The sequence below is a fragment of the Dermacentor andersoni genome, chromosome 4 (assembly GCF_023375885.2).
Source record: "Dermacentor andersoni chromosome 4, qqDerAnde1_hic_scaffold, whole genome shotgun sequence".
NCBI classification, from domain to species: Eukaryota; Metazoa; Arthropoda; class Arachnida; order Ixodida; family Ixodidae; genus Dermacentor; species Dermacentor andersoni.
Window position 1 is genome coordinate 34,288,409 of NC_092817.1, and position 14,357 is coordinate 34,302,765.

Sequence of the window (14,357 nt, forward strand, 5' to 3'; positions counted from 1 at the left end):
CTAGCTCTATCAAAAGGATGCACATTTGGGCGTGTTTGCACGGTTACATATTCTTCGTTTGTAGCGCGAAGCCTGTGCCACTTCGCGCTACAAACCAAGAATATGTTGCTCTATCAGTTGCAACTGTGGAAACAATTTCAGCTAGTGAATACAAATTCAGCGATGCCCATCGTGCTTATCACCGTTTCAATAGGAAATGAATGATAGCTGCCACTTTAGTAGCCGTGGCTTTCTCGAGTTTATTTTTCGAAGTCATGCTTGAGACACACAGAGATAAAAGAAAAATAAAACTTTATATTTGCAAAACAAAAAGCAAAGTGGAAGCCCTCAGTTCAGGGCTTCGATTACATTATCTTTAAGTGCGTTTCTGGCAAATTCCGCCTGGTAAACTTGGTTTAGATAGGTCGTGGTTTTTGTCAGTCACTCACCCATGTGTGTGCAGCAGAGGTCACACTGCCCTTCAATAAGCTTTCCAATTTCCGCGTGGTTGTGTAAACGTCTCGAAGTATAAACGCAAACGGCAAATGTCAAAAGTAGTTCTACGACCAGACGACTGCCGCAAGTATTTGCTAAATTTCGATACACAATATTTACAAAGACTCTTGGAAGAGTCGCTTCTTTAGTGCACCATATATAATCAGCGAGAAGAGAAGCTGTGGGAGTATGTATTTTCATAACTTCAATACAGCATTCACAAATCGTTGATCATAAACAAACAGTCGTTACAATAGAGGCATGTTGTCGACTGCAGAGCCACCTAATATTGTCGACACCGTCGCACACGTAGCATGCGCATGAAAACTTCTAAGAGCGCACACTGCTGCTGATTGCAAAAACTGTGCTGTTGTCGAAGCATGTCTCTGCAACTACGAGCTTGCAGTCCATTTCCAGCTTTTCTTCTTCTTTTAGCGGCACGCACTTTGATCGTGCGCTTCGGTGGAAAAGCTATTTTCGCTGGCTTTGCAATTTTCACGTTCGTCAAGAGGGTCTGATATGTCGATTTTCTGTTTTACGTTCCATTTCCTGCTCTCTCCACGCCGAACTAATTCCTCGTTGCTTGTTGCAAACAAAAAGCGCTTGGGCCACGGCCTCCTCCAGTTTGCATATTCGGTGCATCTCACGTCCTAAAATCTGGGCGTCAAGGCTCTCCTTCCTTCGTTTTTATCAAAGCTTTTCACACAGTTTGGTCACACTTTCGCTGAGCAGGTGTCGGCCTCTCTATCAAAATTAGCGAGGACGCCACCAGCTCCTGGTCCTACCTGCACTTCCAATGCGGTTCAATGCTGCATGCCGCGATTACTGTTTTAACCTGTCATATTGCGCCACACGTTGCGCCTGCAAGAGTAGTACGTCGAAACGTGTTTCCGTACGATAGCCATTACAGAGCAAGATCGTTTTTAACGCCGACCCACCACCTTCCCAGTTATGCTTCGACCCCCCACAAGTAGATGATATTCTAATAAACTCTCTTAAGTGAAGAACATCACCATTTAAATGCGACGGCCCCTGCCGCTTAAGCGGCATGAGTATAGACATTAGTCTGCATACAGACATAACACACACACACACGCGCGCACACATTTCCGACGTCTTTCGACCTACGTTCGAGCAGCTCCTGAATGCAGCTCCATGACTTTCTGTCTCCTCGCAGGGCGCCGAGGGGAGGACGGCCACGAATATGCCGAGCCTTACGCCGCGCTGCAGGCCCAGCAGCAGCGGCTACTGGCGGACGCCGACTGCGCTGCCGCAGTGGCGATAGCATACCGGGTGAGTATAGCGCACATTTGCATAACGACGGCTCGCTTTCAAAACTCGGATGACGGTCGGCGTTATCCGGGAGGCGCCGGCCAGCCTGCAGTGTGATGCAATTACGTTCTGCCGATGAATGCCCCTAAGGCGAATAGGCGGCCGCCGCGCCGCGCTGGCGGCCATTGTCTCGTTTGCGACGCGCAATGCGCTGCTGCGAAGAAGGTATCGGGGTGCATTCGAATGCTGGAGACACCGGTGCGCCCTTTGCGCAAAGCGTTCCAAACATAGACTAAACGCGGGCTTCTTTGTCGTTCAGCACAAAAGAAGGATAGGAGGTCAGAAAGGGACTACAGTCGGGCGCGTTTTACCAGTTTGTTGTGACGCGCGAGGCTCCATCGCGTCTAATAAATATAGCCAGAATGCATTGTGTGAACCGCTCTTTGTCCTGTCGGAAGAGTGACTTGTTGCTAAAGTATTGAAGCAAGGGTTGCAAGGGTCGCGATTATGTATAAATAAGTTTACGAGGATTGATACCAAAGTCGGTTGCTCTAGCTCTCGTGGACATTTTGTACAAGCAAAACAAGCCTGAACTTATTTATTTATTTATTTAATTATTTGTTTATTTATGGGTACTGGAATCTTTACAAGACCTTAGCAGGGTGGAAACATACAAGTTCACTCATACACACACGCATTAAAAGCAGTCTTGCCGATACTTGAATTAAACATGGAGTCAAGAATGCACGTGCACCTGAAAACGGTATAGATAATTTAGTGTAAAGGCTTCATCGGGAAGCTTATTCCAATCAACTATTGTTCTTGCAAAATAAGAGTACTTGAAGTAGTTGTTATGCGGCGTTAACGGCGTTACTGCTAGGGAGTGTTTATGACGAGTAGCATGACCAGTTAAATGTGTTAAGATGTACGAGGTATCAATAATGCACTTCAGTGTCCTATTAAGAGGTCGCGAGATTGAATCCTGGCCACGGCGGCCGCATATCGATGGGGGCGAAATGCGAAAACATCCGTGTACTTAGATTTATTTGCGCGTTAAACAACCCCAGGTGGTCGAAATTTTCGGAGTCCCCCACTACGGCGGGCCTCATAATCAGAAAGAGGTTTTGGCACGTAAAGCCCCATAATTTAATTTTCTTTTGTCCTGTTAAGAAAGCCGTAAGCGTCAGATGAAGACAAGGAATGTTTTCATTTTGTTCTTGCTTAGTCATTCTTTGTGCGTGATCAAGTATAACCTATTCACGAGTAACTTTTCAGCAGAAAGCTAGAGATTGAGAAACTGTTTCCTTTCTTATTCGAGACACAAAACCAAGAAAGCACGAATCGTTGCATCGTACTTTACAAAGCTCAATTTTAATTGTTTCTCTTCTTTTTCAGGCACGGTGCGAGGGTGCCCCCTACGCAACAATCAAGCGCAGCCCACCTAGGTCTCATATAGCGGGTTACTGTCAAGGTATGAACAATTTCGCAAAGTCAAGATGCAACACGTCCTGCATTTAAAGGTGGATAAGATAACGGCCTACCCTTGAAACATGTACACTAAAGAAATGATAAAATGAGACATCTTGTATTGCTTAGATGTTTTGTCTTTGTAGTACCTAAGGCCTTCTTTATTCAAAGAGGTAGTAAGCCCGCACTTGGGATCATATAACCAGGCCATAGTTCGAACCCTTTTGATTCCTGAGATAACTCCTATCCTGGTGGCTGGTGTGTTTCAAGTAAAAACAGTTGGGTCAGTCTGAGTTTCTGCAGGAATCTGCATTGTGAGATCGTGAAGCTTCTCTTGTACCAGCAGTGGAACAAAACTGAACACATAAGCTTTCTGGCACATTGAAATGACATGATGCACAATCCCGTACGAACCGATTGGCGTTGCGACGGTACGAATCGGGTACCCGAGTCTCCATACGCTCTGTGAGGCACATCAAATCCACCTGTGCACTCCCGAAAATTTGCTGATACTAGTTGGCTACAAAGGCATCTGACTGCATCTGGTCCTGCAGCCAAAGCTGACTTCCGCAGTGCGTGAAATTTGGGTATTTCGTAAGCTAGTTCTCTAAGTTTATTCAAAACGACACTGTGTGGTTAGACACATGAGTGTGGGGACGGAAAACTTAAAGAGAAAGAATAAAGAAATAAGCCTAGTTCTGGACGCTAACGCAATACTTAGAGCAGTGCTATGAAGCTGTACTTTCTAGGACGCTACAAAGCCCATTAGACGCAAGCCGCCTGCCCAGCACTCATGTTTGTAACGTCGAGTGATATTTAGGGGTATTAAAATGCAGCTAAAGTGGCGAGAACATGCCAAAATAAGGGTCAATACTGTTTTCATCAATTTCTTGCATGTCATAACTATCGACAGAGAACCTTTTTAAACCATGCAAATGACTTTAAACGCAACGGAGAAAATGATTAGGGGAAATATTCACTCAAGCAAGAAAGCTTTAACTTTTGGGTATATCAGTAGGCTGCTTCTTACCTATATACGCTGACCACCAGACATTAGTGAACATTTTTTTAGAATTGCTTAATCGGTGAAATCATTATGTGGTGTTTATGCTATGCAGAGGTATCTTGACAATGGGACACCTCAAGCAACGGGGTGGTGCAATGCTTGGTGTAAACCAAGAAGGGTGAGGCGACGGTAAGGAACATTCAACAATAGTTGCCGCATTGTCACGTGATGACATTGTCATTATTATGCTGTCATCGTAATATGACATTGTCACCATCAACAATGTCGTTATCAGCGGTGACGAACATGTAGGCTTGTGTTTATTTTGTGATAACAAGAACTGGAGTTGTTGTCTGAAGTGAGTGCTTTTATTCGGGTTTCTCATTTTCATCAGTGTACGTTATGTCAGGTCCGCGGCGGTCGGCGGCGGCTGGTTGTAAAGGAAGAGACTGAAAAGAAAATGAGCGCTCTCGTTTGACGTTTCTAGACATGGTTTCTAAGACGAGGGGACAAAGCGGGAGAGTGGGTAGGCGACAGGAGGAGAACGAAAGAAAAGAAGAGGTTATTGGGAAAGCGAGAGGCTGAGAAGCCTTCAGAGAACTGAACATAAACTGTAGGTGTAGGGGGCGGCGTGCGTTTATGGCTTTAGAAGAGTCGGTGAGCCGGTCAGTGCTTGTGCAACAAAAGAGCATGAGTTGAAAGGATTTGAGTATTACCCCAGGCGCTGCGCCGGGTAATTTTTTTGTGGTATTAAGATGGCGACATGGAGTCTGGGGATGGCAGGGTACGGGGGATGGTTGGAAGGGAGCGGCTTGTTCTTTCAAGGAAGGTTAGCCCCAGTAGTTCGATGTAGGCGTCGTCGCGGCGGTGTACATGTAAGTGTCCCGATTCTGTGTGGTGGATGCGCCGAAAAAATTATGTGCTGACTTCTGGGACTTTGAAACCTGTCGGTGGTGGTCTAAAGAAGACTGTGGGCGGGTCCGGAAAGGTATTATTAAAGAACCATAAGCTTAATAAGAGTTTGCTCACTATTTTCAACGACATTCTTGTGCATGCCAAATTATGGACAAAGCCGAAGGCAACACCCAGACCCTGTGACAACCCAAGGTGCTCTACATGCAGGCATACGCAACCTACTACTGTAGTAAAAAGTGCAGCATCGAATTACCTTCGCATGGTAACTTCGAGTTTCACCTGTACGTCAAGCAACGTAGTCTACTGCCTAGAGTGTGCCACTTGTAACATACAAAACATAAGTGAGACTGGACAACAAATTCATACAACCCTCAACGGCCACCGCGCAGATACAGAATAGAATTTACGTAAAGCAGCAGCCAGCTACTACAATGAACACAGCCATATATACCATGAAACAAGGCACTTCATACTACAAACAAATTTCCGTTTACGGCGCGAGAGGAAATGTACGGAATCATACCTCGTACACAAGTTTAAATGCGTACACCCGAAGGGAATCAATTCGGCATGTGGCAACTTAGAATAGCTAAATGCTGTGGCCTAAACCTGAAATTCTCGTATCATTAGCAAAGGCACAAAACATGTTATGCTACGAGCTAACCTAGATTATCAAGCTCACCTATTCGTATACGTTTAAAGATCTTCGCTGCCTCTCCCCTACTACTCAATTTAACATTTTCTTACTCTTTCCTACGCATACGTCAGCCGTACGAGTCCTTTTCCGATATGAATCTGCAACATCCCGTTTCCCCTTCTGCTGTTACCCTCCTGTTTCTTCTTCCTATTTCCTTTTCTTGCCTTTTTAGACCACTCCCGACACGTTACAATGTTGTATTTTTTTTTCGGTGCCTCCACCACTCGGTCGCGCCATTTCTGTATGACGCCACGACAACGCCTACACCGAACTACTGAGGCTAATGCCACTTGAAGGACCAAGCCGATCGCTTCCAACAACCCCCCTCCACTGCCCCCAGACTCCATGTCACCATTTTATTACCTTAAAAAAAAAAAAAAATACCCGACACACTACTGTTCCGCTACTCAAGTAACTCTTTTAACTCATGTCTTTTTTGCTAGTCGCGCGTTCACCGGATGACCGGCCCTTGTAAAACCACAAACGACAACTACGGCTTCTGTTCAGTTCTGTTCTGTTCGGCTACCTGACCTCTCATTCGCTCAGCAACTCCACAAGCCTGTCTTTTTTTTTTCTCTCTCTTCCCCTGCCACCTTCCCACTCTCCCACTCTTGTACCCTCGTCTAAGAAACCACGCTTAGAGACGTTAAGTGAACGATGCTCTGCTTCTTTTGAGTCTCTTCCTTTACAAACAGCCGCTATCGACAACGATCGCACGTAATGTCACCCTACTAACCTGTTAAACCTAACCTGTCGAGGATATCAAGGCGGCCTTTGACCGGTATAGGTCCTCCTATCAGCCAGGCTAACATCTCCAGCATATCATTACATCTTGTTTTTTTTTTCCTATCGAAAGCTTAACCAGCTTTTCTGAGCCACCTTATCCCTGTTTCTAACTTTTATACCACACTGTCACCAAACATCAACCTGACAATATCTGGCTTCCGGAAGAGCAGATATGTCATCGCCGGCTCTTCAACAGCTTACCTTACTCCTACTAAATGAGAAGTACCGGTATTACACCGACATATACACCGACGGCTCCGTCCAGCAGAAGAGCTCTACCGCAGCTGTTGCCATTCCAGCAAAAGCCACCACTATAAACTTCAAAACATCTCACTTGACAGCGTTGACGACAGCAGAACTAGCAGCGCGATTGATTCGCACTACAGTTTATTAATTACGAGCCAGCACACAAATGACTGACTTTCTGCGAGTCGAAGACGGCATTACAGTATTTATTGTCAGCCTTACGGCGAGGGTCCGCATGAATACTTCTTATTTGAAATCACAGAGGCCACACACCACCTCACTGGGAAAAGACATAAAATAATTTTTCACTGGCTACCGAGTCACTGTGATATCATCGGTAATCAACGTGCCGATCAAGCTGCTCGTTCTGCTCGTGTAGAAGACAACCGCATATCGATCCCGTTGGCTAGGACAGATGCTGCAAGGATGATCCGTCTACCTGCGTGCCAAAGCGCTACATCAGAGTGGAATGAACCACATTTTATGCACGCCCGTTTTTTATACACTCTGAATCCAACCTTAAGCGTCCGAATTCCACCAAGACTACCCCGAAGAGGCGCGACGCTTTTGTGTAGGATACGGTTGGGCGTCGCGTTTACCAATGCCTACGTGTTCCGCATAGGGATGGCCGAAACCGTAGTATGTGGCAACTGCAGCGACGCGGAAACAATTCGTCATGTTCTTTGCCAGTGCCCGCAGTACAGTGTGCAGAGACAATCGCTTTCCGTCATGCTCAACCGACCAGCCTCGGTCGGAAGAAAGAAGTTTGAAACATCGACGCGACTGAACATCGCATCAGAAGGCCGTGCAAGCGCTACTGCGCTTCTTCAGATCAACCAGCCTGTGTGAACGCCTGTGATTGGAACGCCTTCTCAGCTGTTTTCTTTCTTTTTCTTCATTTTCCTGTTCCTTTCTTTTTCTCCTTTTGATCTCTGTCGTCGTTACAACCCCTATATCTCCCACCCCAGTGCAGGCTAGCAAACCGGAGACTCGCCTCTGGTTAACCTCCATGCTTTTTCCTCTATCTCTCTCTCTTTCTATACCACACTGTGCTACTACATCTTTCGGCCCCCTTCTTCATTTTGAATATCTGCTTCAAATAGTTGTAAATAAGCTTTATACAAACGTTCCTTTTTTCTTTTCTTCTGGCCAGATCGAGTCGTCAACACCCGACCAATGCTATTCCCGACGATGTGAAGAAGACAGGCGACTTCCTCGTCATGTCGTATTCAGCAAGCCACCCTATGGACGCCTCGCTTTCTCGAGGAGCCATGCCGACGTCTGTGTTGCTGACAAAACCTCTTCCGCGTCACGGTACAAAGGACAGCGCATTCCATGTGTCTCCATCAACTTTAGTGGTATTGCATTATCTGGAGTGCTTCCGCTGGCTCGGACGGACCAGAGCGATGTGGTATACTGTAATTTGATATGTGATGCGTAACGCATGCCGTCAGGCTGACTGTCTGTCTGATATTATCGCTTTCGAGATTCTCATCGCATTGATTACTTGCATTGTTGTCGTTTTTCTTTTTTTTTTTTCGGGGCATCATCACTGCTCAGGGCCACTGTTGTGCGCTAAGTTTATAATTATCTATGTCTGATAATAATACCAGTGCTACAAGGCAAGATGTTTAAGTTACTCGTTAGTCATTGCTGATTTCGTGCTGCTTATGAAAAACATCAACTACATACGAGGCCCTATTATTAGAAAAAAAAAACTGCCTACTGAAAGTGGCCCTTATACATTCCCATAAAACTTTACATTGCCTTTTTCTAATTCTTTTTCTTTTTTTTTTTGTACAGAGAGTCTTCGGAACGGCGAAATCATAGGAATGCGGGAAATATAGACATTGCGATTAAGCATAAGGTTTTCTATTCTGAAACATATGAACATATGAGTGCAGGTTAAAGTGTTAAAAGCCAGCGTGAGAAATGCGGGCAGTGGGCCGTTATAGTGCTGTGCTATTTACGGTGATATGATGCGTTCCCTTTTTATCCGCACGTTGTTAGCCCCGAAAATTTTACCTGAGGCACCGTTTCGAGGAGTACATAAGAATCCTAAGCATTGTTACTGTTACACACAATCGTGGTTCTCTTTGTTGTATCTTGGTATCTCGAATGTCGTTCTCTCCTAATCACAAGACTGTGTGTTGCGGTATACGTCAGTGAAAGCAAATTTCTCTGTCCAAAGCGCGAGAACTTCATTAGCCTGTGATAAATGCTACGTTTCCCCGTGCGACGTAAAAAAAAGTGGGCGACGATATCGCATCGTCAGGGCCCACGCCATGGAAAAGAGAGCATTGCGCAACATGATTGAAGCCATGCTTATCGGCCCAGCACGTGACCGTTACGTCGGAACATGCAGTAGGTTTCAGTAATCCCGCTCTGAAGGCAGAGCAAAAGCAGGGCAGTCTCAACTAGTGCTCACTGATTAAGAACTCCCGGTAACCATACATTTCCTGCCAATACGCTTAGTCTCAAAGGTCACGTGTTAGGCCAATACTACCAGCTTAAAAAGCAACGCGAATGGCTTCGCGGAGGTTGGCAGCGTGACGTAATGCACTATGCTGGTTTATTTTCTTCCTCCATGCTTGTCCATAAACAGAATACTGGGAGATACTGGGTACGCGGGAACAGGCGAGTTAGTAGCGGCATCTTGTGGCACAGAGTATAACCAGAGAAAACAGCTTCATTCCAGCGACCAATCGTATTCTGCTTAAGTGCTGCTGTAAGGAGTCGTCAGCAACGTTATCCTTAACACGGAGTCCTTCCTTCTTCATTTCCTTCGACGAGAACACTCGTGTAACACAAAAACATTTTCATTGCCTTGTGGTTGAACGAAGCGTCCCATGATGTCGCTACTAGAGTTGCTACTGCCGCACGTATCTCCGGTTACCCTGCACTCCGCGAAAAAAGTTTACGGACATGCTAAAGATATGTCGCACTCAGAGGTGGCTTGAGCTCATGTGACTTTGCGTTTTGCTATTGCGCATTTCGTTTTGCGTGTGTGTGTGAGAGAGAGTAAACCATACTGCAGAACGTGAGAAGAAACCTTAAATTCCTTTTGGGTGTCGACTAAAAGCATTTTTTTTTTCAGTTTATTGGTCAAAATGTAGTCTTCGGGTGCGAGCTTTAACTTAGCGTGGCACTAAAGACAGAAAAAAAAACTAAAGCAAGACAAGCGTGGTATATCTGGTAGACACGTCGCGATAGACATCAGTGCTTCATCAGACATGTTAGCTTGCCGGCCTCCGGCAATAATAGAACATTCATTCAGTTAACAGGGATTGGGAATAATTGTGATTATTTTATTAATTGCTGTCGTGAGGCCTGGTACAATTTGGGCTTGCGCTGCTTGGTATTTGTGATGCCTGCCTAGAATCGAAGTCGGCACCTTTTCGCTGAGTTCGCTGAGAAGTACTTGTTTTCTTACTTACTTACTTACTTACTTAAATACTTACTGGTGGGAGGGCGAATATTCCCGATATAACAATTTGCAAAAATGCTCGTTCTGCTTGACACGCAGATGTTTTTATATTCGTCGGTATAAAGAAGATCAAACTTTATTACTTCATTAAACTCGAGATTCATTATGCAAAAAAGAGGCATGCAAACAGGACACAAGAGTAGAGAAGTGGAGAACATGAACGCCGACTATCTTCAACTAGCCTCACCTCTATTTTGCATAATGAATCCTTACCAATTAGCTCAGCTGTCTGTCGTTTTATGAACCCGAGATTACCTGTACCTGAGATTTTGAGATATCACTGAACCCGAAAAATCACTTCGAAAACAATGTTCATTGTCTTTTCATGTGCATTTCTGCCGTTAGTATAGGCACTGCACGCAAATAAATGTAACAAAACAAAAAAACAGTTGGTTCCTCTAAAGGCAAATTATATGTGTTTTGAACGATACCGGCAAGCCAGCTACGTGCATCACATTCACGTCACGCTACTCTTTTTACACATGCGCTGGCCAAGCTGCAGTAAACAGTCCACAGCGCGGGATGAAACATTTCTTAAGAAATGCAGTGATGATATTAACAGACAACTATAATTTTTCTCCCCATTGCAACTTCTTACTAGCGAACATGCGTCACTAAGCGATGTGGTTTTGGATCAGTATCACATTTATCCTGCCTTTTTATCACACCTCAGATTTGTTACGTGGTACGCAGTAACAACTAATGAGCAATTGATCAGTGGCATTGTGCCTCGTTGCCCGAGATTTAAAATTCTTCCTTGTAGAGTGTTACTTCATAATGTCTTCAATCTTCTACAGATCTAGTCTGTCGCATGCAATTTGACGTGTTTTTATTTATGATTAGTGCAACTGTTGGCAGCCCACGTAACAATATATGTCTTTAATAACAAAGCCTTGCAAACGAGTCAAATAAAATACGAAGATTTTATTACGTAAAAGGAGCATGACGCATTATGTCTGTAATAAAACAAGCTTTATATTCACAAGCGAATGACAGCAGAAAGAAAAGACGAAGCTAAAATTGCAGAAGTGATAAGGTCACCTTTCTGACATCTTGACACGTCGTAACACAAATATATTATTCTGTCGCTCCGCATGTAAGAAACATTATTTTCTTATATTCAAGGTATTATTGTCATTATTATACGAAAAACAGCTGACAAAAGGAAAAGGGAGAAGAAACTCTAAACAAAGTATGGTTTCTCGCGCTTTACAAGCGCTGTATTTTTGTTTGCGTTGATTTTATTTTGTTTGATTTACTTCTCACAAACAAGTACACCCATGAAGGAGGAGGAGGAGGAGGAGGAGGAGGAGGAGGAAAGAAAGAGAAAAGGCAGGAATGTTAACCACAAATGCGTCTGGTTGGCTACCCTGCTCTGGGGTACAGGAAAGAAGGACTGCGAAGATGAGCTAGAGAGAGGGAGAGGGAGGGGCAAGGACGCGGTGAGCTCGCGCACGCGCGCAACATGTTGTGAAGCGGAAAGCAGGAACACCACCTAGATAGCACAAGGCCTGTTCACTACGCTCCACGACGTCATGCTACTTGGCCCGAAATTTCCATTGCCAAGGCTGGCGTGACGAAAGCGGCGACGTCAAAGTCACTGTTGCTTACTCGGGAGCATCCCCATTAGATTCTGTGGCAGTCGGGCCTGGTAGCATGACGTCATGGATAGGAGTGAACAGGCCTTGCGCTATCTAGGTGGTGTTGGCTTGACGCGCCCTGCCTTTCCTCACAAGTTTGGGAGAGCAGTCGGCGTGCAATAGAAAAGGCTTTTAACACATAGGAGATACATCAGCGTGATTAGCGCACAGAAACTGCATATAAATGCATGATCCTGAGAGACCTAATTAACATATATAAAACGTAAATATAACACATAAATGACACCGTGAACAATCAATGTGCGCTCCAGTAATGCTCTCAATGGTATAAATACTTACCCCGGACACCTAACTACCTCTCATATTTCTAGCAAAGCGCCAGAATTTGGTTAAGATACCTGCATGCAGGTCAAGTTGGGCAACATTGAGTAGTAATTGAGTATAATATGATTGCACAATACTTTCCTCAATAAAATGTTCACCGAAGATTGTTGAAAAAGAACCTAATGTATGCCATTTTCATTTAAGCTTAAGAACGTGCACAAACTTTTTCTCTGGAAACGTTTGCCTACTGACTCATGAAAGAAATGCTTAAATGAAGGTTTTCTTGTTTTATCTCGTTTCTATGCTGTTTTATGTGCGTCCGATAAGTGCGTTAGCACATTTCATCACTGTGCGCCTCCAGTGATGTCAGTTTCACGGCATCGACTTTTTTTTCTGGCGTTTTCTTCCGGCGAGATCGCATGAGAAAATGCCGAGTGGTAGTTTCGACGTTACATTGTTTCTGCAAGCGTTCAGCTACTGTCACGTGATTACGGTTTCATATCTGTCACCAGCATTGTTCCTTTGACACATGAAACAGATCACCTGCACACCACGATGTACATATATGCCTGACGACGGGCGCCGGTTCTGTTTGGTGGCGATCTTGAAAATGGGTGCTAGAGATAACCCCTGCAGAGAGAAAAACCTCGATACGTTGTTTGTGGCGTATGGCGTGTATAGGAAACTGCTCGAACGTTCTGTCAATAAACTAATTTTTTATCCGAATATTAACCCTGTTTCTTTATGCTTCACACTTTGCTGCAATTTGTTTAATGCGAAAGCATTATATGCCCCATTACAGGAAAATCCGGCGTTGTCGGCGACGGCGTGACCGAAAGATGGCACCAAAAATGGCCGATGGCATAACGAGTAAAAACACGTCAAAAATTCTCGGAGTGACGTCAAATTTGTCAGGCAGGTTTCTGTAACCAAAGTCAATTAATGGAACAGAAAAGAAAATTTTGTACATTTCGGTCTGGGTGGCTATCGAACCTGGACCTCCGGGGTGGGAGACGAACGCACTTCTCCGACGCGACGGTGGCTCCAGGGTTACGGTGCGTGAGTCATTGCACACTTCACGCCGCTGCCTCTCGCGCTTGCTTTTTGGATATTATCGGTGCTTCGTCTACTGGGATGCACTTCGAAGCGTCTGCCTCAGCGGCACAGGTGAAAGGTGGTCGCCCACGGAAGCACACCGCAGAAGACGAAGCTAGTGAACACAAAAACGAACGATTTGCAAGTTTTCAGCGTACACGACGACATACGGACGAATACCTAAGCGAAAACGTTTTCCCAAAGCGACTACAATGCTTTCGCAGTCTCCCACGTAAGCAGTCTTATGTATCTCTGCCAAAGTTCTCATTCTGTCTGTGGATGTATATATATATATATATATATATATATATATATATATATATATATATATATATATATAAATCGAAGGATATTAAAAAAAAAAGGAAAGAAGGAAGCTCTTTATTTAGAACAGCTGAACCGGTTCACAGCGTCTGAATACGTATAGAATTGGTAACAGGGTTTCGAAAAAAAAAAAGAAAGCACTTGGCAGACACCAAAACATTATAAGCCATCTGGACTATACATATGTGGCATATTGCCTTATAAAGCAAGTGGCATGTGGCGTCGGTGTAGTACTCATGCCGAAAGCCGCACCTCTTTCTAGGCCCCAGTTGGAACCGCCGTGCTTGCTCAGTGGCTTTGGCGTCGCGCTGCTAAGCACGAGGTCGCGAGATCAAATCTGAGTGGCGACGGCACCATTTCGATGGGGGCGAAATGAAAAAACGACGCCCGTGTATCGTGCATTGGGTGGACGCAAAAGTACCCAGTTGGACGAAATTAATCCGGAGTCCCCCACTTCGGCGGGCCTCATAATCATATCGCGGTTTTGACTCGTAAATTACCAGAATTTCATGTTTAAATTACGCCGCCATTTGTACGGAATATATTTTGTTCCATTCCCTTTTACCAGGTAAGTCTTTGATCGTAGCGATATCGACAGATTCGAAGGGGGCCCGTTTGCTAATTGGTCACAAGTGGATAGGAACTAATCGATAACTCGCTATC

At 44.8% G+C, this 14,357-nt stretch overlaps 1 protein-coding gene across 1 annotated transcript in view; it reads left to right on the forward strand.

Annotated features, from left to right (window-relative positions):
* The window catches only part of LOC126536904 (cell adhesion molecule Dscam1-like), a 333,560-nt gene extending 320,559 nt beyond the window's left edge, over window positions 1-13,001 (forward strand). Inside the window, exons 25-28 of the mRNA XM_050183951.2 lie at window positions 1,652-1,767; window positions 3,142-3,217; window positions 4,332-4,408; window positions 8,017-13,001. Of these exons, the coding sequence (XP_050039908.1) occupies window positions 1,652-1,767; window positions 3,142-3,217; window positions 4,332-4,342 (203 nt within the window). The 3' untranslated portion in view covers window positions 4,343-4,408; window positions 8,017-13,001. The remainder of the gene's footprint in view (window positions 1-1,651; window positions 1,768-3,141; window positions 3,218-4,331; window positions 4,409-8,016) is intronic.
* Window positions 13,002-14,357: the final 1,356 nt, after the last annotated feature.